This window comes from Tachyglossus aculeatus, chromosome 5 (assembly GCF_015852505.1).
Source record: "Tachyglossus aculeatus isolate mTacAcu1 chromosome 5, mTacAcu1.pri, whole genome shotgun sequence".
Taxonomy (NCBI): domain Eukaryota; kingdom Metazoa; phylum Chordata; class Mammalia; order Monotremata; family Tachyglossidae; genus Tachyglossus; species Tachyglossus aculeatus.
Window position 1 is genome coordinate 34,694,946 of NC_052070.1, and position 23,877 is coordinate 34,718,822.

General features: G+C 46.1%; 1 protein-coding gene across 2 annotated transcripts in view; it reads right to left on the reverse strand.

The window, feature by feature from the left end:
* The window catches only part of FOXJ3 (forkhead box J3), a 195,039-nt gene that overhangs the window by 17,822 nt on the left and 153,340 nt on the right, over positions 1-23,877 (reverse strand). Inside the window, exons 6-8 of one of the 2 annotated variants that reach the window (XM_038746441.1) lie at positions 17,403-17,504; positions 7,561-7,689; positions 3,129-3,300 (exon numbers count right to left, since the gene is read on the reverse strand). In XM_038746441.1, the coding sequence (XP_038602369.1) occupies positions 3,129-3,300; positions 7,561-7,689; positions 17,403-17,504 (403 nt within the window). The remainder of the gene's footprint in view (positions 1-3,128; positions 3,301-7,560; positions 7,690-17,402; positions 17,505-23,877) is intronic. The other variant, XM_038746442.1, reaches the window with a different exon arrangement.

Genomic DNA, 23,877 nt, shown 5'->3' on the forward strand with positions numbered 1-23,877 from the left:
GGCGGTCGGAGGTGCTCGGGAAGGGTGGGGATGATGGGATCATCCATCCAAAGGACGTCTGCTTGATTTTTTCTTATTTTTGGCGGGGATGGGAGGTGGGAATAGGAGCAGCTGTGCTGGTTTAGTCTCACCTCCTCTGCACCAGGCCGTCCGCGACCAACGGCAATCTTTGCGGAAAGGTTGGCCGCAGCTGACCGCGGCCTGGTTTTGGACCGGCGGATCTCTGCACGCCCCGATCGGCCGCAGACCCCATTGGGCCTTCTTCTTCTCATCATCATCATCATCATCAATCGTATTTATTGAGGGCTTACTACGTGCAGAGCACTGTACTAAGTGCTTGGGAAGTACAAATTGGCAACATATAGAGACGGTCCCCACCCAACAGTGGGCTCACGGTCTAAAAGGGGGAGACAGAGAACAAAGCCAAACATACTAACAAAATAAAATAAATAGAATAGATACGTACAAGTAAAATAGAGTAATAAATATGTACAAACATATATACATATATACAGGTGCTGTGGGGAAGGGAAGGAGGTAAGATGGGGGGATGGAGAGGGGGACGAGGGGGAGAGGAAGGAAGGGGCTCAGTCTGGGAAGGCCTCCTGGAGGAGGTGAGCTCTCAGCAGGGCCTTGAAGGGAGGAAGAGAGCTAGCTTGGCAGATGGGCAGAGGGAGGGCATTCCAGGCTCGGGGGAGGACGTGGGCCGGGGGTCCTCGAGGTGGGAACTCGCTGCTATTTTAGAAGTCGCTGGGGGTCACGACGTCTTCGCCAGACCCCATTAGACACAACACAGGCCACGGAGACGGTCAGACATTCCTCTGCGTCCCGCGGGAGCAGCAGCTGTTGCCCTGGCACTTAGGAATCCATCACAGAGTCCATCTGGTGGGGCTGCAATTCGTCACGTACCGCGAATGGGTCACTGAGAGCAGCCCGCGGGCACTTCGGCTACTGCCGGTTGCGTCCTGGGCCTCTCCGCTCGCTTCCTCTTGGCGTGTCCTCTCGACTGTGGCTCTGGCGTGGCCTGCGTGAGCCTGAAATTCTGCTCCTCTAACCACGGGACCATCCGGATCTCCGGGTTTTGTCTTTACGCCATCGTCGTGCTCTGCGTTTCATCTCCCCTTTTTATTTTTAGACTGCGCCACGGGACGCCTGCGTGGATTTCCGGGGCCGCTGACTGGCCCCGGATTTGTCCCCCGGCATCCCGTGGACCTCGCCACCCACGTCCTCCGGCCCTCTCCATCAGCCTCCTCCTGGTGCCTGCCGTCTCTCCGCCGTGCGTCTCCGGCTCCGCTCCTAGGTTACCTGTCGCACCTTGCGCGACGACTTCAGCCACCCCCGCTCAGGCCCCTCCGGGAGCATCCTCCCGGTGCCCGGCGCTTCTCCGCCGCGGTTCTTGGGATTCCGCTCCCGGTCTGCTCTGTGAGCCCGCGGGCTGCCCACGTGGACTTACGCCGCCGACGGCATCCCGGACCCCTCCACCAGGTAGCCGTGTGATTCCTCCAGGGGCCGTCTAGCATCATCAATCGTATTTATTGAGCGCTTACTATGTGCAGAGCACTGTACTAAGCTAGCAGACCTACGTGCTTCCTCCGGCTACATACGTCAGCCCTCCTCCGCATCGCCGATCGCCCTCCAGCCTGAGCGGCCCTGTCCCCTCCCAGCAGGGCAGAGAGAAGCAGCTGCGGCCCGACATCGCTTCCACAAAACCTGGGGAAGGCCGCGGCTGTGGCCGTGGACTCTGAGCCGCCGGGAGCCTGAAATTCTGCTCCTCTAACCACGGGACCATCCAGATCTCCGGGTTTGGTCTTTACGCCATCGTCGTGCTCTGTGTTTCATCTCCCCTTTTTATTTTTAGATCGTGAGCCCCCAAAGGGATAGGGTATTCTTTCCCGGGGCCCCCCACATAGTCAGCGCTTAATACGATCACTACTGTTACTAAACTGGCACCGAGAAAAGGGTCTGGATCAAAAGGTGAGAAGGAAGACGTGGCGGAGACAGAAAGAGTAGGAGGTTGGGATTGTGGAAACGGACGGGATCGGGGTCACTACGGCCTTAATGGGGGAGGGAGAAAACCAAAAAACCTCCAATCCTCTATCTTCCCCTTGTCAAGTACAGGGACTTTTATTTCTTACTTCTCCTCATGTGTATTCATTCATTCAATCAATCGTATTTATTGAGCGCTTATTGTGTGCTTAATTGTGTGCAATAATTGTGTGCTTGGGAAGTACCAGCACTTAGAACAGTGTTTTGCACATAGTAAGTGCTTAATAAATGCCATTATAATTATTATTATTATTATTATTAGCACAAGTCGGCAACATGTAGCGACGGTCCCCACCCCACAGCGGGCTCGCAGTCGGTGTATTAAACGTTTTAATCTGAAACCCTGAGACCTCTGATCGGACTTCCACGGAGAGGAGGAGCAAACAAGCCACCGATCCCGAGGATATCTTGGTCCTTTTCACACCCAACGTCTTCCAGATGGCAACACCTCGACTTTCGACTCTCCCCCACCACAGGCGAGACCAGTTCACTTCAAATACGAATTACGTAAAGCAGCTGTAACTTACTTGGGTTTCGATAGGAACCCAACCCACTTTTCCTTCACCCTCCCTGGGACAGTGGGTGCGTGGAACTAACTCAAGGATACACAACGAAGATGCAAACAGGCAATAAAATTCAATCACGCTACTTCACAATTCCACAATCCCTCCAGTCATCGACATAGAGCCCAGAGATGGGGCCTCACCAGAAACAGCGTATTTCTTCCCATTTTATTGCAATTTTTGCTATTTGTAATCGCACAAAGCCCTACTCCAGCTGCATTCTGCCCCATGCGATGCTGAATAATTCCACTAAAATAGGACACCGAGGCCCTCCTAATAGAATGCGGCAATTAACAATCCCGTACACTCTGGGAATATTAAAGACTCTACTGACTATAATCACGTTACTCTAGTAATTAGGGATAATTAAGATACTTCTTTCTCAATCAAAATTTCATTATAACTGAAACCTAAAGGTTAGCTTTTCTATTTCCCAACTACGAGCCGGGAAGAGCAGATGAACGATTAGTGGAAAAACCACACCATTTCGGGAATAGTTTTAAGAGGCAAAGAGCTCACCTTGTTGGCTGAGAGACTGCTCGAAAACGGATTTATAAAGGCTTCGAAATGAGGCACTGAGATCTTCAAAATTATATTCTGAGAAAAGTAGTTTGTCTCGTTCTGGCATGCTGTATTGTGGCTGCTGTTGAGGAGTTAGTGACTGAGAGACGGGTTCTGGGTGATTTGTCACCTAATATGAAAAGAAAACACCGCTGATTCTATAACCGCATCCGCGCTCGTTGCACGAAATCAGAATAAAACGCAACTATGACGAACAATTCTGTCCCGAACCCAAGCCGGGCTGGTGGGGTGGGGGGGGGTTGTTGTCCCCTTTGGATACAGTCCCTATCTGGCTTGTACATTAAGTCATGTCGCAAACCCTTGACAGTCTCGACAGTAGACTGGATGTATTCTGCTTTTCAAGAGGGCCACCGTCCCCAGCTTTTCCGCCGGTCATAGGTATCAGCTCCATAGGGTCATTTTTGGGGGGACAATTGCCCCCCAGCTTTCTGAGCTGGATTCCCCAGGCAGAACTACAATTTCCCCATCAGTGCTGAAAAAGCCTAAAACGGTGGATTTCTGTTCCCATCTTCCCTCCCGTCACCATGTTCCCATCCTCCGACCACCCTCAGCTGATCCAGGTGATCCCAAGGGCACATCCCGGTCGGCATTTTAGTATCCCAACATTTTTACTGTGTTTTCCAAGCTGCTGGAATCTTCCAATTCCTACTTACGGACTCCCTGTGGACTGCCCCCCGGCCTCTTTCAACAAGATAAAATGGAATTGGCAAGAAACCCCCCGAGCAAAACTGCGAATCTGAGCTAAGAAGTGCAGAGGCTCTAAAATCCTAGAGAAGATCCTGAATCTTGGTAGAGCCTTGGCCCTAAAGAACAACTGAGGTTCTACCTCCCTTTCTCTTCATTTCTACGGGAAGAAGGCGAAATTAGCGGAAAATCAGAAAGAACAATGAAAAAGAGCGAGCACCCAGAAGAGTGGGAGAAACCAAAGGTATAATAAGGAGGAGGAAGACGGAGGCAGTGGGTTCCTTTGGACTATAAATACCTTAAAAAAAGAAAGTAATAAGTGGTGGCCATTGGGGCACTAATAATAATAATGATGGCATTTGTTAAGCGCTTACTGCTACTAATAATAATGATGATGACATATATTAAGCGCTTACTACTACTACTAATAATGATGATGGTATTTCTTAAGCGCTTACTATGTGCAAAGCACTGTTCTAAGCGCTGGGGAGTTTACAGGGTGATCAGGTTGTCCCAGGGGGGGGACTACATGCAAAGCACTGTTCTAAGCACTGGGGGGGATACAAGGTGATCACGTTGTCCCACGTGGGGCTCCCAGTCTTCATCCCCGTTTTACAGATGAGGTCACTGAGGCTCAGAGAAGTGAAGTGACTCGTCCCCCTTTCCTCTCCCCCTCGTCCCCCTCTCCATCCCCCCATCTTGCCTCCTTCCCTTCCCCACAGCACCTGCATATATGTATATGTTTGTACATATTTATTACTCTATTTATTTTACTTGTACCTATCTATTCTATTTATTTTATTTTGTTAGTATGTTTGGTTTTGTTCTCTGTCTCCCCCTTTTAGACTGTGAGCCCACTGTTGGGTAGGGACTGTCTCGATATGTTGCCAACTTGGACTTCCCAAGCGCTTAGTACAGTGCTCTGCACACAGTAAGCGCTCAATAAATACAATTGATGATGATGATGATGATGAAGTGACCGGCCCAAGATCACACAGCAGACAAGTGGCGGAGCTGGGATTAGAACCCGTGACCTCTGAGCCCCAAGCCCGGGCTTTTTCCACTGAGCCACGCTGCACATTTGATAATACACCACAATTATTCAGGTTCGCCCTTTTTAAAAACATTTCCCAAACGGCGTTTAAAACGACAATCTCGTTTGATTCTGTGCAGTGGGGACGAGCAGAGATTACCGTCTTCATTTTACAGAGGGGAAAGACGAACCCAGCGATCTGCCCGAGGTATTCTGGAGGGAGAAGTCGAGGCAAGAAAATCAGCCCCGTGGCTCCCCGCCGCAGCTCTGGCCACTGAACCACTCTGCCTCTCCGGATTTCAAACTTCGCTATTAGAAATGCTACAAGGGAATAAACTGCTTTTGAAATCTTTCACTTGCTTTGAAAAATCTGTTGTTGTTTTTCCTCCCCCCACCAAGGTGCTCGATGGTCTTCTGAACCCCCAAGTAAATACTAAAGACTCAGGGTTTGAAAAGAACGGCGTGGGCCGGTTTGATTTTGCTACAGTGGCGTTGAAGAACAAGGGGGTGAAGTCCCTACCCAACAGTGGGCTCACAGTCCATTATTATTATTATTATTATTATTATTATTATTATTATTATTATTATTATTATTATTCTCTGGGCCTCAGCTACCTCATCTGTAAAATGGGGATTAAGACTATGAGCCCCATGTGGGACAACCTGATCACCTTGTAACCTCCCCAGCGCTTAGAACAGTGCTTTGCACATAGTAAGCACTTAATAAATACCATTATTATTATTATTATTATTATTATTATTATTATTATTCTCTGGGCCTCAGCTACCTCATCTGTAAAATGGGGATTAAGACTGTGAGCCCTCCACCGTGGGACAACCTGATCACCTTGTAACCTCTGCAGCGCTTAGAACAGTGCTTTGCACATAGTAAGCGCTTAATAAATACCATCATTATTATTATTATTATTATTCTCTGGGCCTCAGTTACCTCATCTGTAAAATAGGGATTAAGACTGTGAGCCCCATGTGGGACAACCTGATCACCTTGTAACCTCCCCAGCGCTTAGAACAGTGCTATGCACATAGTAAGCGCTTAATAAATGCTATTATTATTATTATTATTATTATTATTATTATTCTCTGGGCCTCAGTTACCTCATTTGTAAAATGGGGATTAAGACTGTGAGCCCCATGTGGGACAACCTGATCACCTTGTAACCTCCCCAGCGCTTAGAACAGTGCTTTGCACATAGTAAGCGCTTAATAAATACCACTATTATTATTCTCTGGGCCTCACATATCTCACCTGTAAAATGGGGATTGACCGTGAGCCCCATATGGTACCACCTGATCACCTTGTAACCTCCCCAGTGCTTAGAACAGTGCTTGGCACATAGTAAGCGCTTAATAAATGTCATCATTATTATTATTATTATCTACTCAGAACCACCAGGACCAAGCCATTTCACGATGAAAGTCTCTTCAACAAATTACAAACTAAGTCCACCGAATATCCCGTTGGGATAAGAACGGGATAATATCCCGTTGCTTTAAGAAATCAGTATGGATGTTTCACACCTCTCTGGGCTAATAAAAAGGTAGAGAAGCAGCGTGGCTCAGTGGAAAGAGCCCGGGCTTGGGAGTCAGAGGTCGTGGGTTCAAATCCTGGCTCCGTCACTTGTCAGCTGTGTGATTTTGGGCAAGTCACTTCACTTCCCTGGGCCTCAGTTCCCTCATCTGGAAAATGGGGATGAAGACTGTGAGCCCCCCGTGGGACAACCTCATCACCTTGTAACCTCCCCAGCGCTTAGAACGGTGCTTTGCACATAGTAAGCGCTTAATAAATGTTATCATTATTATTATTCATTCATTCATTCAATCGCATTTATTGAGCGCTTACTGTGTGCGGAGCACTGTACTAAGCGCTTGGGAAGTTGGCAACATATAGAGACGGTCCCTACCCAACAGTGGGCTCCCAGTCTAGAATGGGGAGACAGACCAAAAAACATATTAAAATAAAATAGAATAAATATGTACAAGTAAAATAAATAAATAGAGTAATAAATATGTACAAGCTGCGTGGCTCAATGGAAAGAGCCCGGGCTTTGGAGTCAGAGGTCATGGGTTCAAATCCCAGCTCCACCAACTGTCAGCTGTGTGACTTTGGGCAAGTCACAACTTCTCTGCACCTCAGTTCCCTCATCTGGAAAATGGGGATGAAGACTGTGAGCCCCCCCATGGGAAAACCTGATCACCTTGTAACTTCCCCAGCGCTTAGAACAGTGCTCTGCACATAGTAAGCTCTCAATAAATGCCATCATTATTATTATTCCCCCTTTTAGACTGTGAGCCCACTGCTGGGTAGGGACTGTCTCTATATGTTGCCAACTTGGACTTCCCAAGGGCTTAGTCCAGTGCTCTGCACACAGTAAGCGCTCAATAAATACGACTGATTGATTGATTGGTTATTATTACAAACATGTATACATAAATACAGGTGCTGTGGGGAGGGGAAGGAGGTAAGGCAGGGGGAGGGGGAGGAGGGGGAGAGGAAGCAGGGGGTTCAGTATCATTATTATTATTATTATTAGCCTGTGGCCAGCTTCTATTTTCTTTACACTGTTTTCGGTTTTATTTTTGACTTTCCAAAAAAAAAAAAAAATAATCAAAATAAATTGCATCCAACCTTACCGGAGTGTAGCTATGTACACTGCCTACGCTGTTCAAGTTAACAGATGCCAAACTCTGATCAGAGAGACTGTTGTTAAGGCTACTGCGTGGACTGTCACTGCCATCCTGATCGGTGTTATACAATGTTACCTACAAATACGAAAGGACAAGATATTCACGCACCAGCTATCAACAGTCAATAGCATCTGCTGAGCACTTATTCTGTGCAGAACACTGTACTGAGCGCCTGGGAGAACACAAAAGAATCAGAAGACACAATAGCATCGCACAGACTGTTATTTTCTGTGATAATCGTTATTTCAAACCCAGAAAATCCTCGGTACTGTAGTCAGACTTATTTTCATATACACGGCTCTGAATTCAGGATAAACTCACAATGTCTTAAACGGAAATAACGAGTTATTTTTTTAAAAAATGGTGTCTGGTAAGTGCTTACTATGCACCAGGTAGCATACCATACTTCTAGACTGTGAGCCCGCTGTTGGGTAGGGACCGTCTCTATAACGTTGCCAATTTGGACTTCCCAAGCGCTTAGTACAGTGCTCTGCACACAGTAAGCGCTCAATAAATAGGATTGAATGAATGAATGAATGAATACTGAGCGCTGGAAAGGTAGAGCCTTTGAGAAGATTGAGGAAAGTGAGCACTAGAAGCCCATTTTCCCAAGGAAAAAAATGTAGTAAATTGTCAATGGCATTTATTGAGCATCTCCTGTGTGCAGAGACTACTGTACTAATCAATCAATCAATCCATCATATTTATTGGGCGCTTACTGTGTGCAGAGCACTGTACTAAGCGCTTGGGAAGTACAAGTTGGCAACATCTACCCAACAGTGGGCTCACAGTCTAGAAGGGGGAGACAGACAATAAAACAAAATATATGAACAAAATAAAATAGAATAGATATGTACAAGTAAAATAAATAGACAAATACGTACAAACATATATACATATATACAGGTGCTGTGGGGAAGGGAAGGAGGTAAGGCGGGGGGATGGAGAGGGTACTAAGCACTTGGTAGAGTACAACACAGCAGAGTTGGCAGGCACTTTCCCTGCCCACAACGAGTTTACAATCTACAGCATTAACAATTCCATTTCTGAGATTAAATCTACCAACAAAGTAGAAGGCACCGGGACTGAAGAAAAAACCCCACCCAGAGTTAATCTAACCAGTCAAAACCAAAGAGAAAATGAACGAAAAAAGCCCAAATCTCACATAATACAGAAAAGAGAAAGGCCCTAATATTCATAGTGCCGCTCATCAGTCTCTGTGGCCATGCGGGCTCCAACCATTCATTCATTCATTCAATCGTATTTATTGAGCGCTTACTGTGTGCCGAGCACTGTACTAAGCGCTTGGGAAGCCCAAGTTGGCAACACAGAGAGACGGTCCCAACCCAACAATGGGCTCACAGTCTAGGGGGGGGAGACAGAGAAAAAAACAAGACATATTAACAACCACGTCTGGTGGTTTTAACCAGTGGCTGTGAGTCACACAGAATGACCAGAAAATCCGCTGAAGCCGCTGCTGCTCTGCTCTCTCCTTCTTCTTCTTAATCGTATTCGTTGAGCGCTTACTGTGTGCAAAATACTGTACTAAGCACTCGGGATCATATTTGTTGAGCGCTTGCTGTGTGCAAAATACTGTACTAAGCACTCGGGATCATATCTGTTGAGCGCTTACTGTGTGCCTCGTCCCCCTCTCCATCCCCCCCTTCTACCTCCTTCCCTTCCCCACAGCACCTGTATATATGTATATATGTTTGTACATATTTATTACTCTATTTATTTATTTATTTATTTATTTTGCTTGTCCATATCTATTCTATTTATTTTATTTTGTTAGTATGTTTGGTTTTGTTCTCTGTCTTCCCCTTTTAGACTGTGAGCCCACTGTTGGGTAGGGACTGTCTCTATATGTTGCCAACTTGGACTTCCCAAGCGCTTAGTACAGTGCTCTGCACATAGTAAGTGCTCAATAAATACGATTGATGATGATGATGATGATGCAAAATACTGTACTAAGTACTCGGGAGAGTACAATATAACATCAAACATATTCCCTGCCCACAGCGAGATAACTGTTAGAGGGGGAGACAGACATAAATAGATAAATAGATCTATGGTACAGATATATACCAATGTTCTGAAGACTTGACAACTGTCCACGTGTTTTGTTTTGTTGTCTGTCTCCTCCTTCTAGACTGTGAGCCTGTTGTTGGGTAGGGACCGTCTCTATATGGTGGCAACTTGTATTTCCCAAGCGCTTAGTACAGTGCTCTGCACGCAGTAAGCGCTCAATAAATATGATTGAATGCCTGAATGAAATGTGTCGTGGGGAAGGGAGAGAGGAGGAATAAAAGAGAAAGTAGGAGAGGCGCAAAGGAAGTGGGAGAAGAGGAGAGGAGGGCTCAGTCTGGGAAGGCTTCCTGAAGGAGATGTGCCTTCAATAAGGTGCTTCTGCCACCATCTCAATTTTTGTTTAAACGGTATTTGTTAAGCGCCTACTACGAACCAGGCACTGTACTAAGTGCTGGGGTAGATACTTCTTCCTCCCCCTTCTCCCCATCCCCCCCGCCTCACCTCCTTCCCCTCCCCACAGCACCTGTATATATGTATGTACAGATTTATTACTCTATTGATTTTACTGGTACATATTTACTATTCTATTTTTTTATTTTGTTAATATGCTTTGTTTTGTTGTCTGTCTCCACCTTCTAATAATAATAATAATGATAGCATTTATTGAGCGCTTACTACGTGCAAAGCACTGTTCTAAGCACTTGGGAGGTTACAAGGTGATCAGGTTGTCCCACGGGGGGCTCACAGTCTTAATCCCCATTTTACAGATGAGGTAACGGAGGCACAGAGAAGTTAAGTGACTTTCCCAAAGTCACACAGCTGGCAAGTGGCGGAGCTAGACTGTGAGTCTGTTGTTGGGTAGGGACCGTCTCTATATGGTGGCAACTTGTATTTCCCAAGTGCTTAGTACAGTGCTCTGCACGCAGTAAGCGCTCAATAAATATGATTGAATGCATGAATGAAATGTGTCATGGGGAAGGGAGAGAGGATGAATGAAAGAGAAAGTAGGAGAGGCGCGAAGGAAGTGGGAGAGGAGGAGAGGAGGGTTCAGTCAGGGAAGGCTTCCTGAAGGAGACGTGCCTTCAATAAGGCTCTTCTGCCACCATCTCAATTTTTGTTTAAACGGTATTTGTTAAGCGCCTACTACGAACCAGGCACTGTACTAAGTGCTGGGGTAGATACTTCTTCCTCTTCCCCTCCCCATCCCCCCCACCCTACCTCCTTCCCCTCCCCACAGCACCTGTATATATGTATGTACAGATTTATTACTCTATTTTACTTGTACATATTGACTATTCTATTTATTTTACTTTGTTAATATGCTTTGTTTTGTTGTCTGTCTCCCCCTTCTAATAATAATAATAATGATAGCATTTATTGAGCGCTTACTATGTGCAAAGCACTGTTCTAAGCACTTGGGAGGTTACAAGGGGATCAGGTTGTCCCACGGGGGGCTCACAGTCTTAATCCCCATTTTACAGATGAGGTAATGGAGGCACAGAGAAGTTAAGTGACTTTCCCAAAGTCACACAGCTGGCAAGTGGTGGAGCTAGACTGTGAGCCTGTTGTTGGGTAGGGACCGTCTCTATATGGTGGCAACTTGTACTTCCCAAGTGCTTAGTACAGTGCTCTGCACGCAGTAAGCGCTCAATAAATATGATTGAATGCCTGAATGAAATGTGTCGTGGGGAAGGGAGAGAGGATGAATGAAAGAGAAAGTAGGAGAGGCGCAAAGGAAGTGGGAGAAGAGGAGAGGAGGGCTCAGTCAGGGAAGGCTTCCTGAAGGAGACGTGCCTTCAATAAGGCTCTTCTGCCACCATATCAATTTTTGTTTAAACGGTATTTGTTAAGCGCCTACTACAAACCAGGCACTGTACTAAGTGCTGGGGTAGATACTTCTTCCTCTTCCCTCCCCGTCCCCCCCACCCTACCTCCTTCCCCTCCCCACAGCACCTGTATATATGTATGTACAGATTTATTACTCTATTTTACTTGTACAAATTTACTATTCTATTTGTTTTATTTTGTTAATATGCTTTGTTTTGTTGTCTGTCTCCCCCTTCTAGACTGTGAGCCCGTTGTTGGGTAGGGACCGTCTCTAGATGTTGCCAAGCGCTTAGTCCAGTGCTCTGCACGCAGTAAGCGCTCAATAAATACGACTGAGTGAATGAACGCTGATCGGGTTGGACACGGTCGCTGTCCCACACAGCGCTCACGGTCTTAATCCCCATTTTGCAGATGAGGGAACCGAGGCAGAAAGAAGTTGGGTGATTTGCCCAGACAAGCAGTGGAGCTGGGATTAGAAGCCTGGTCCTCTGACTCTCCGGGCCATGTTCTTCCCACTAGGACACGCTGCTTCTCAACTGGCCGACAGAGTTACCCTGGAAGGGACGGGATACGCAGAGGAAACCTCCTTTTAGGGTGTTCTATTTCTGTGCCCTTGGGAAACTTAGCCAAGACAAACGGCATCGGCTTTTGTATAAAATCAGTCCCACTGAAATCAGTGTTTAGCTTAACAGAATCGCTTAACAGAATGGAAAGAGGGATGCTACCAAAATGCCACGTGCCAATTTAGGGTGCTTCTGGTCAAAAAAGTTGGTGAATTCCCTAAATAATAATAATAATAATGATAGCATTTATTAAGCACTTACTATGTGCAAAGCACTGTTCTAAGCGCTAGATAGATTATACTACTATTACGTGACGGCACAATTAGTGGGAGAGGAAGTGATAAAATGGTCCACTGAAAGCCTAAAGAAAATCCAAAGGGATGAATGTGAAAGAAAAGGTACAAAACGAAAACACCAGCACTTGGAAAGACTGCTTTAGACTTACAAGTCCGGCAGAATTAAGCCTAAAGAAAATCCTAAGGGATGAATGCGAAAGAAAAGGTACAAAACGCAAACACCAGCACTTGGAAAGACTGCTTTAGGCTTACAAGCCCGGCAGAATTAAGACTAAAGGAAATCCTAAGGGATGAATGCGAAAGAAAAGGTACAAAACGCAAACACCAGCACTTGGAAAGACTACTTTAGGCTTACAGGTCTGGCAAAATTAAGCCTAAAGAAAATCCTAAGAGATGAATGTGAAAGAAAAGGTACAAAACGCAAACACCAGCACTTGGAAAGACTGCTTTAGGCTTACAAGCCCGGCAGAATTAAGCCTAAAGAAAATCCTAATGGACAAATGCGAGAGAAAAGGTACAAAACGCAAACACCAGCATTCGGAAAGACGGCTTTAGACTTACAAGCCCGGCAGAATTAAGCCTAAAGAAAATCCTAAGGGATGAATGTGAAAGAAAAGGTACAAAACGCAAACACCAACACTTGGAAAGACTGCTTTTAGGCTTACAGGTCTGGCAGAATTAAGCCAAAAGAAAATCCTAAGAGACAAATGCGAAAGAAAAGGTACAAAACACAAACACCAGCACTCGGAAAGACTGCTTTAGACTTACAAGCCCCACAGAATTAACGAGGGTCATATCAGTACACTTAACTCGATGGGAGTCGTCAACGGAGACCTAAGCAATAAGAGTATGGCAATGCACGGGCCAAAAAATAGTCCATCGGCTGGAGCTTGCGTTGGTCAGTCCTCTATTTGAGACACGGGGTCAGTTCTAATCATTAAATTAAAATAATAATAATAAGATTTGGAGAAAATGGAGGGGAGCCAGGGATGAGGAACGGAAATGATTAGGCCCTATGAGGAAAGCTTAAAGGGGGTGAGCTTGTTTAGCCTGGAAAAGGGAAGGCTAAAGGAAGAACTGACAACTGTTTTAAATTCTATGAATAATCTTGAGTATGCCGCTGAGGGCTTGTTCTACTCCAAAGAAGATAAAATAAGAGTAAATGGGTTTAACTAGGCGTGACCAGAGAGTCTGGTTAAAGAGAGCTCTCGGGGAAGGGCCGGGGGGAAGGCGGGCACTACGCTGAGCCAAGCCAGGTCCTTCTCCCCTGCTCCCCCCGCCCCCCAAGGAAGCACCAACACCGAAAGAGCCCGGGCTTTGGAGTCGGAGGTCATGGGTTCAAATCCCAACTCCACCAATTGTCAGCTGTGTGACTTCGGGCAAGTCACTTCTCTGTGCCTCAGTTCCCTCATCTGTAAAACGGGGATGAAGACTGTGAGCCCCCCGTGGGGCCACCTGATCACCTTGTAACCTCCCCAGTGCTTAGAACAGTGCTATGCACATAGTAAGCACTTAATAAATGCCCTTATTATTATTATTATTACATAGAGACCCCCTCACCCTCAGGGCCAACAGTACGGGTGTGACATTGTGCATCCCTGGCATGCCCCAGATACGAAGTCTGTCTGATTGGCAACAGGCCCGTTCGCTTGGGGTTTAGCTCCCGCCACACATTTTGACTAACGACTTCGTTAAAACATGAGAAAGGTCTCCTGAGATTGGATCTGTGTTCCTTGAGATCTTTGGGAATATGTCTGCCGACTCTGTTGTACTCTCCAAAGCGCTTAATACAGTGCTCTGCGCGCAGTAAGTGCTCAAGAAATACCACTGATGGATTGATTTGAGAACAGGACAGACGGCTCTTTGTGCTGGACGGGTTTGACCGGGCAGGTTTATTATCTGCCTTGAGGAAGGAGGCAGGGGCCATTTAAACTGTGCAGGCCCCTTTCAATAAGCAGTGTGGCTCAATGGAAAGAGCCCAGGCTTTGTAGTCAGAAAGAGCCCGGGCTCTTTCCACCAAGCCACGCTGCTTCCACGGTCTTAATCCCCATTTTACAGATGAGGGAACTGAGGCCCAGAGAAGTGAAGTGACTTAAGGTCACAGAGTCGACATGTGGATTCAGATCCCAGCTCTGCCAACTGTCAGCTGTGTGACTTGGGGCAAGTCACTTCACTTCTCCGGGCCTCAGTTCCCTCATCTGGAAAATGGGGAGTAAAACTGGGAGCCCCCCCGTGGGACAACCTGATCACCTTGTAACCTCCCCAGTGCTTAGAACAGCGCTTGGCACATAGTAAGCGCTTAACAAATACCATCATTATTAGTATTACAGTGCCTGGCAGGGAGTAAGTGTTTATCAAATACCATAATTTATTATTATTATTATTATTATTATTATTATTATACCCTCTGTGTAAATGATGCAAAATCGATGAGATGCCTTAGAAGACCTAAGAAAAGGAGATGTTGATAGGGAGGGATTATGTTTGAGAAGGAGGAACAGCAGATTGAGAATTCTGGACTGTTCTCTCCTGGGGCCTCCCCCCATTCCATGAAAATATCTACCCATCTTGCAGGAAACGTGGTCCATCACAGGTTGGCTTTATTAGCCACCTGAGAAATCACAATGAATTCAGATGGAGAGAAAAAAAATGCCTCTCCTCCACGAAACTGTTTCTGCTGCTACCGCTGTTGCTGATTTGCTATTTTACTATTCTATTTATTTTGTTAATGATGTGCATCTAGCTTTATTTCTAGTTATTCCGATGACACCTGTCCACACGTTTTGTTTTGTTGTCCGTCTCCCCCTTCTAGACTGGGAGCCCGCTGTTGGGTAGGGACCGTCTCTATATGTTGCCAACTTGTACTTCCCAAGCTCTTAGTACAGTAATAATAATAATAATAGCATTTATTAAGCACTTACTATGTGCAAAGCACTGTTCTAAGCGCTGGGGAGGTTACAAGGTGATCAGGGTGTCCCACGGGGGGCTCACAGTCTTCATCCCACTCAATAAAATACGATTGAATTAATTATATTAGGTCCAACTCCCTGCCCGTGCCCCCCCCACCCCGCCCCACCCCATTAAAAAATTATAGCCTTAGCCAGAGCAGCCTTTTAGATGTTGCTATGGAATAATAATAATAATAATAATAATAATAATAATAATAATAATAATAGCATTTATTAAGCGCTTACTATGTGCAAAGCACTGTTCTAAGCGCTGGGGAGGTTACAAGGTGATCAGGTTGTCCCACGGGGGGGGCTCACAGTCTTCATCCCACTCAATAAAATACGATTGAATTAATTATATTAGGTCCAACTCCCTGCCCGTGCCCCCCAACCCCGGCCCACCCATTAAAAAATTATAGCCTTAGCCAGAGCAGCATTTTAAATGTTGCTACGGAATAAATCAATCCAACCTGAAAATCTTTCCTTCCCTTTTCCTCCACCGGTCAGAACCATCGCAGCAGTAGCAAAATGACAAAAGACAGTCAGCATCAGTAGCGGGGAGGCGTATCACGCCAGGGGTCATGGATTTCATTTTAATTAAAATTCTCCCTTGCCCTTTTGGCTCGGCCTAATTGAGCGAAGGCCACGGGCTTCTCAGCCGGTGCTAATTAGCACATCTTGTCAATGTCCTCTACCGACCCCGGGAATACTGTTGTGAGGCGGGTCGGGGGTGGGCGGGTGAATTATTTCCATTTTGCACTTGGGAAAAGCTAAGTGACATCATCATCAATCGTATTTATTGAGTGCTTACTGTGTGCAGAGCACTGTACTAAGCGCTTGGGAAGTCCAAGTTGGCAACATATACAGTCCCTACCCAACAGTGGGCTCACAGTCTAAAAGACTGTGACAAAACAGACAAAACAAAACAAAAAAGTGACAAAACAGAGATGCAGGAGTTTGTCCCCCTGACATGCGGCCCTGCGCTTTGCTCGAGTCGCCCTGTTTCTTTAATATTACTTTATCTGTTTTTCGGCTTTGACTTTTTTTTTTTTTTAGTAGAAAAACCTTGAAAGAACTTATCTGAGTAATGCTTCTTGGAAACAATGTTGTGGTTGTGAAAGTACCACGCCTCTGGGCATGATTAAAGAGATGAACAATATGCTACAAAAGAGTCAGCAATTACGGTAATAGGTTATCCTCCATAAACCTCCCTGCATTTACCATACTTAGAAAAACCCTTTCCTAATGAACCCAACTCCCCCAAAATCAATCAATCGTATTTATTGAGCGCTTACTGTGTGCAGAGCACTGTACTAAGCGCTTGGGAAGTCCAAGTTGGCAACATATAGAGACGGTCCCTACCCAACAGTGGGCTCACAGTCCAAAAGCCCCAACAAACTGGGTCCGCCACCCATCCGGGAGGTGCAGGGTCTGAAAATCATGGTAATCAAGAGAAAAATCAAGAGAAGCAGCGTGGCTCAGTGGAAAGAGCGCGGGCTTGGGAGCCAGAGGTCATGGGTTCGAATCCCAGCTCCGCTACTTGTCAGCGGTGTGACCTTGGGCAAGTCACTTAACTTCTCTAGGCCTCGTTCCCTCATCTGTAAAATGGGGACTAAGACTGGAAGCCCCCCGTGGGACAACCTGTATCCCCCTCAGCGCTTAGAACAGTGCCTTGCACATAGTATGCCCTTAACAAATACCACCATTATTATTATGGGTTCGAATCCCGCCTCCCCCGCATGTCGGCTGTGTGACCTTGGGCAAGTCACTTCACTTCTCTGGGCCTCAGTTCCCTCATCTGTAAAATGGGGATTAAGACTGTGAGCCCCACGTGGGACAGCCTCGTCACCTTGTATGCCCCCCCCCAGCGCTTAGAACGGTGCTTCGCACATAGTAAACGCTTAACAAATACCAACATCATTATTATTATTATTCAATCATATTTCCTGAGTGCTTACTGTGTGCAGAGCACCGTACTAAGCGCTTATGGTATGTTATGGTATATTATGGTTTGTTCTCATTCCATTACACAGCAAACATATTTAGATAATAATAAGAGCCAGAGAATGACTCAGTAATGACAAACTTAAAAAAAAACAAAACACACAAAAAAAGGCAATTACTTTGTTAGTCACAGTGTTGATAGCCAGAGTTGGGGAGGCACTTGTAGAAACAATACACTCCATTCCCAAAGAATCTGAGTCTATGCTATATGGAGTTGAGGCCTAAAATACAAGAACAACAACAACAACAACAACAACAACAACAACAAAAAAAAAACCATGATTAGCTCACATGACTTGAAACAGATTCAAACATTATTTAAATAAAGATTTCCAAAGAATCTTCTCAACACCACCACCCCGCGTTCGGCCTAGCCACAGAATCATCATCATCATCAATCGTATTTATTGAGCGCTTACTATGTGCAGAGCACTGTACTAAGCGCTTGGGAAGTACAAATTGGCAACATCTAGAGACAGTCCCTACCCAACAGCGGGCTCACAGTCTAAAAGGGGGAGACAGGGAACAAAACCAAACAGACTAACAAAATAAAATAAATAGAATAGATATGTACAAGTAAAATAAATAAATAGAGTAATAAATATGTACAAACATATATACATATATACAGGTGCTGCGGGGAAGGGAAGGAGGTAAGATGGGGGGGAGGGAGAGGGGGACGAGGGGGAGAGGAAGGAAGGGGCTCAGTCTGGGAAGGCCTCCTGGAGGAGGTGAGCTCTCAGCAGGGCCTTGAAGGGAATCGCCCTCAGGATTGGGAAAAGATCCGCTGCCGAAGAGTGAATCCTTCAATCTCTGGACACCGGCTTGACCGGACCCACATATGTGAGGACCGGCTGCTTCCACGCCAGTCACAACTATTCTGTTTTGCCGTTTTGCGGCTACAATGTGGCTCAGTGGGAAAGAGCCCAGACTTTGGAGTCAGACGTCATGGGTTCAAATCCCGGCTCCGCCAACTGTCAGCTGTGTGACCTTGGGCGAGTCACTTCACTTCTCTGGGCCTCAGTTCCCTCATCTGTAAAATGGGGATTAAGACTGTGAGCCCCCCGTGGGACAACCTGATCACCTTGTATCCCCCCACCAGCACTTAGAACAGTGCTTTGCACATAGTAAGCGCTTAACAAATACCATCATTATTATTATTATTATTATTACAGTGGTCGTCTGGCTTCACCTTGAGGGCCTCCTCACTCCGGGCTGCAGTTTTTCTAAGTTGGTCGTTCACTTGGTGTTTGCTCCTCTCACTTCACTGTCACTCCCAAGGTAATCAGTTCCACTGTGATCCTACTAAACTGATTCCAAATTAACTAAATTGATTGATTGGGGCACGCGTGGCTCAGTGGAAAGAGCCCGGGCTTTGGAGTCAGAGGTCATGGGTTCAAATCCCGGCTCCTCCACTTGTCAGCTGGGTGATTTTGGCCGAGTCACTTTACTTCCCTGTGCCTCAGTTCCCTCCTCTGGAAAACGGCAGTTGAGACTGCGAGCCCCGTGTGGGATAACCTGTTGACCTTGTATCCCGGCTCTGGCAATTGTCAGCTGTGTGACTTTGGGCAAGTTACTTCACTTCTCTTGGCCTCAGTTCCCTCATCTGTAAAATGGGGATTAAGACTGTCAGCCCCCCCCGTGGGACAACCTGATCACCTTGTAACCTCCCCAGTGCTTAGAACAGTGCTTTGCACACAGTAAGTGCTTAATAAATGCCATCATCATCATCATCATCTACCTCAGCTCTTAGAACAGTACTTGGCACATAGTAAGCGCATAATAAATGCCATCATCATCATCATCATCTACCTCAGCGCTTAGAACAGTACTTGGCACATAGTAAGCACTTAATAAATGCCATTATTTTTATTATTATTATTCTCATCACTCCGTTTCTTATTCCTACCACGGCGGCTACGTCTCCTGGCCTCTCTCCTAGTCTTCAATCCTTTTCTGCCACCAGGAAGGAGCACCAACTTCGCCTTGTGAATGAGGGGAAGGGAAAGGGAAGGAGGGAGGACGCTTTTGGACGGAGCAAGCATATGGAACTTGGGTGTGCCAAATAGGTTTCGAGGAGCTAACAATTCACAAAGACCCTGTTTGTGATTTTTTTTTTTTTTTTGAGCTCCGTCTGGAAGCTCTCGGGTCTTGTGGGAGGCCTGGGATGAGCAAGACGGAGAGGCCAGTCTCCACAGCCGCGGAACCTAAAACAGCGATTTTTGTCTGCAAAAATGGAAATCTACGGAGGTGGCGGTCCACACGCACTTACGTTACGATTGAATCTATGCTAACCAGTCATCTGACAGTCATATAATGATATTTGTTAGGTACGTACTGCGTGCCACGCGCCGAACTAAACGCTGGGTTGGATACAGAGATAATCAGGCCAAGTAGCAGTGAGGACGGGTACCGAATGCCCATTTTGCAGATGGGCGAACTGAAGCCCAGAGAAGTTAGATGACTTGCCTGAGGTTATACAGGAGGCACGGGATGGATGGATGGATGGATGGATGGATGGATAGATAGATAGATAGATAAATAGATACATAAATACATACATACATAAATAAATAAATGAATGAATAAATAAATAAATAAATAACGTTGGCATTTATTAAGCACTTACTATGTGCCAAGCACTGTTCTAAGCGCTGGGGTAGAATGGATGGATAGATAGATAGATAAATAGATAAATAAATACATACATACATACATACATACATAAATGAATGAATGAATAAATAAATAAATAACGTTGGCATTTATTAAGCGCTTACTATGTGCCAAGCACTGTTCTAAGCACTGGGGTAGAATGGATGGATGGATAGATAGATAGATAGATAGATAAATAAATACATACATACATAAATAAATGAATGAATGAATGAATGAATAAATAAATAAATAACGTTGGCATTTATTAAGCGCTTACTATGTGCCAAGCACTGTTCTAAGCGCTAGGGCAGATACAAGGTAATCAGGTTGTCCCACGTGGGGCTCCCAGTCTTCATCCCCATTTTACGGCGGAGGGAACTGAGGCCCAGAGAAGTGAAGCGACTTGCCCAAAGCCGCACAGCTGACAAGTGGCGGAGTCGGGCTTTGAACCCGTGACCTCTGACTCCAAAGCCCGGGCTCTTATTTATTTATTTTACTTGTACATTTCTATCCTACTTATTTTATTTTGTTGGTATGTTTGGTTCTGTTCTCCGTCTCCCCCTTTTAGACTGTGAGCCCACTGTTGGGTAGGGACTGTCTCCATGTGATGCCAATTTGTACTTCCCAAGCGCTTAGTACAGTGCTCTGCACATAGTAAGCGCTCAATAAATACGATTGATTGATTGATTGATTGATTGATTGCCACTGAGCCACGCGGCTTCCCAATGGCGGATGGCGCCGGGTTTAGAACCCGGCTCCTTCCCCTAGGCCAAGCCGCTTCACTCCGAGTCACAACAACACTCCCCATCATCTCCTTCTGGCCCTGCTTGATTCCCGCTGTGACGTTCCCTCCCTCTCCTCCTCCTTGCTTCCCTTTATTTAGATTCAATCACTGGCACCCATCGAGGGAGGCAGCGGGGCTCAGTGGAAAGAGCCCGGGCTCGGGAGCCAGAGGTCATGGGTTCGAATCCCGGCCCCACCACCTGTCAGCTGGGTGACTTTGGGCAAGTCACTTCGCTACTCTGGCCCTCAGTGACCTCACCTGGAAAATGGGGATTAAGACTGTGAGCCCCCCATGGGACATTGTGATCGGCCTGTAACCTCCCCAGCGCTTTGCACATAGTAAGTGCTTAATAAATGCCATCATTATTATTATTAGAAAATGTAGATTAAGACTGTGAGCCCCACGTTGGACAACCTAATTACCTTGCAACCCCCAAGCGCTTAGAACAGTGCTTTGCACATAGTAAGTGCTTAACAATTGCCATCATTATTAACAGGTACCGAATGCCCATTTTGCAGGTGAGCAAACTGAAGCCCAGAGACTGAGCCCCCTCCTTCCTCTCCCCCTCCTCCCCGTCCCCATCCCCCCGCCTTACCTCCTTCCCCTCCCCACAGCACTTGTATATAAGTATTTATGTTTGTACATATTTATTACTCTATTTTATTTGTACATATTTATTCTATTTATTTTATTTTGTTAATAGGTTTTGTTTTGTTCTCTGTCTCCCCCTTCTAGACTGTGAGCCCGCTGTTGGGTGGGGACCATCTCTGTGTGTTGCCAGCTTGGACTTCCCAAGCGCTTAGTCCAGTGCTCTGCACACAGTAAGCGCTCAATAAATACGATTGAATGAATGAATGAATGAATGAATGAATGAATGAATGAAAGAGAAGTTAAATGACTTGCCCAAGGTTATACAGAAGGCACAAGATAGAGCCGGGTTTGACTCCCAGCCCATGCTCTTTCCTCTAGGCCAAGCTGCTTCACTAGGAGAAGCAGCGTGGCTCAGTGGAAAGAGCCCGGGCTTTGGAGTCAGAGGTCATGGGTTCAAATCCCGGCTCCGCCAACTGTCAGCTGTGTGACTTTGGGCAAGTCACAACTTCTCTGCGCCTCAGCTACCTCATCTGGAAAATGGGGATGAAGACTGTGAGCCCCCCCGTGGGACAACCTGATCACCTTGTAACTTCCCCAGCGCTTAGAACTGTGCTTTGCACATAGTAAGCTCTCAATAAATGCCATCATTATTATTATTCCCCCTTTTAGACTGTGAGCCCACTGTTGGGTAGGGACTGTTTCTATATGTTGCCAACTTGTACTTCCCAAGCGCTTAGTACAGTGCTCTGCACACAGTAAGCGCTCAATAAATATGATTGATTGATTGATTACTATTACAAACATATATACATAAATACAGGTGCTGTGAGGAGGGGAAGGAGGTAAGGCAGGGGGGTGGGGAGGGGGAGGAGGGGGAGAGGAAGCAGGGGGCTCAGTATTATTATTATTATTAGCCTGTGGCCAGCTTCTATTTTCTTTACACTGTTTTCGGTTTTATTATTGACTTTCCCGCCTCTGCCACTTGTCAGCTGGGTGACTTTGGGCAAGTCACTTCACTTCTCTGGGCCTCAGTTCCCTCATGTGGAAAATGGGGATGAAGACTGTGAGCACCACGTGGGACAACATGATTACCTTGTATCTCCCCTGGCGCTTAGAACTGTGCTTTGCACATAGTGAGCACTTAACAAATACCAACATTATTATTATTATTATTATTATTATTATTATTATTATTATTCGCTCAAAGTCAAAACAAAACTCCCGATCACCTCCTTCCGGCCCCGTTAGAGTCAGGCTGTGAAGTTCCCTCCCTCTCCTCCTCCTTGCTTCCCCTCATTTAGAGTCAATCACTGGCATTCACTGAGCACAGCACAGTAATTATGATAATAATAGTGGCATTTATTAAGCGCTTACTATGTGCAAAGCACTGTTCTAAGCGCTGGGGAGGTTACAAGGCAATCAGGTTGTCCCACAGGGGGCTCACAGTCTTAATCCCCATTTTACAGATGAGGTACGTGCTTACTATGTGACAGGTACTGTAGTAAGCTCCACGTGGATGAATAATTGAAAGCAGGGCTCCAAAATCGGGGCGGCAGCAGGGCGTAGTGGATAGAGCATGGGCCTGGGAATCAGAAGGCCTGGGTCCGCTACTTATAACAATAATAATAATAATAATAATAATAATAATAATAATAATAATAATAATAATGGCATTTATTAAGCGCTTACTATGTGCAAAGCACTGTTCTAAGCGCTGAGGAGGTTACAAGGTGATCAGGTTGTCCCACGTGGGGCTCACAGTCTTAATGCCCATTTAGCAGATGAAGTAACTGAGGCATAGAGAAGCAAAGTGGCTTGCCCAAGGTCACCCCAGCAAACAAGCGGCGGAGTCGGGATTAGAACCCAGGCCCTTCTGACTCCCAGCCTGCGCTCTTCATCATCATCATCATCAATCGTATTTATTGAGCGCTTACTGTGTGCAGAGCACTGTACTAAGCGCTTGGGAAGTCCAAGTTGGCAACATCTAGAGACAGTCCCTACCCAACAGTGGGCTCACAGTCTAAAAGGGGGAGACAGAGAACAAAATCAAACGTACTAACAAAATAAAATAAATAGAATAGATATGTACAAGTACAATAAATACAGTAATAAATCTGTACAGACATATATACATCTATACAGGTGCTGTGGGGAAGGGAAGGAGGTAAGATGGGGGGATGGAAAGGGGGACAAGGGGGAGAGGAAGGAAGGGGCTCAGTCTGGGAAGGCCTCCTGGAGGAGGTGAGCTCTCAGTAGGGCCAAATCTTCTGCCAAATCCATGTCTATTATCTGAAAGACAATGGGAACTGACCATTTGCAGGTGGTTCCTGACTAGGATCATCATTAATGATATCTACTGAGCACTTACGCTGTGCAGAGCACTGTTCTAAGCGCTTGGGAGAGTACAATATCACAGAGTTTGGTAGACGTGTTCCCTGCGTCCAACAGTACTAGGCGCTTGGGAGAGGACAAGCCCACTGTTGGGTAGGGACCGTCTCTCTATGTTGCCAACTTGTACTTCCCAAGCGCTTAGTACAGTGCTCTGCACACGGTAAGCGCTC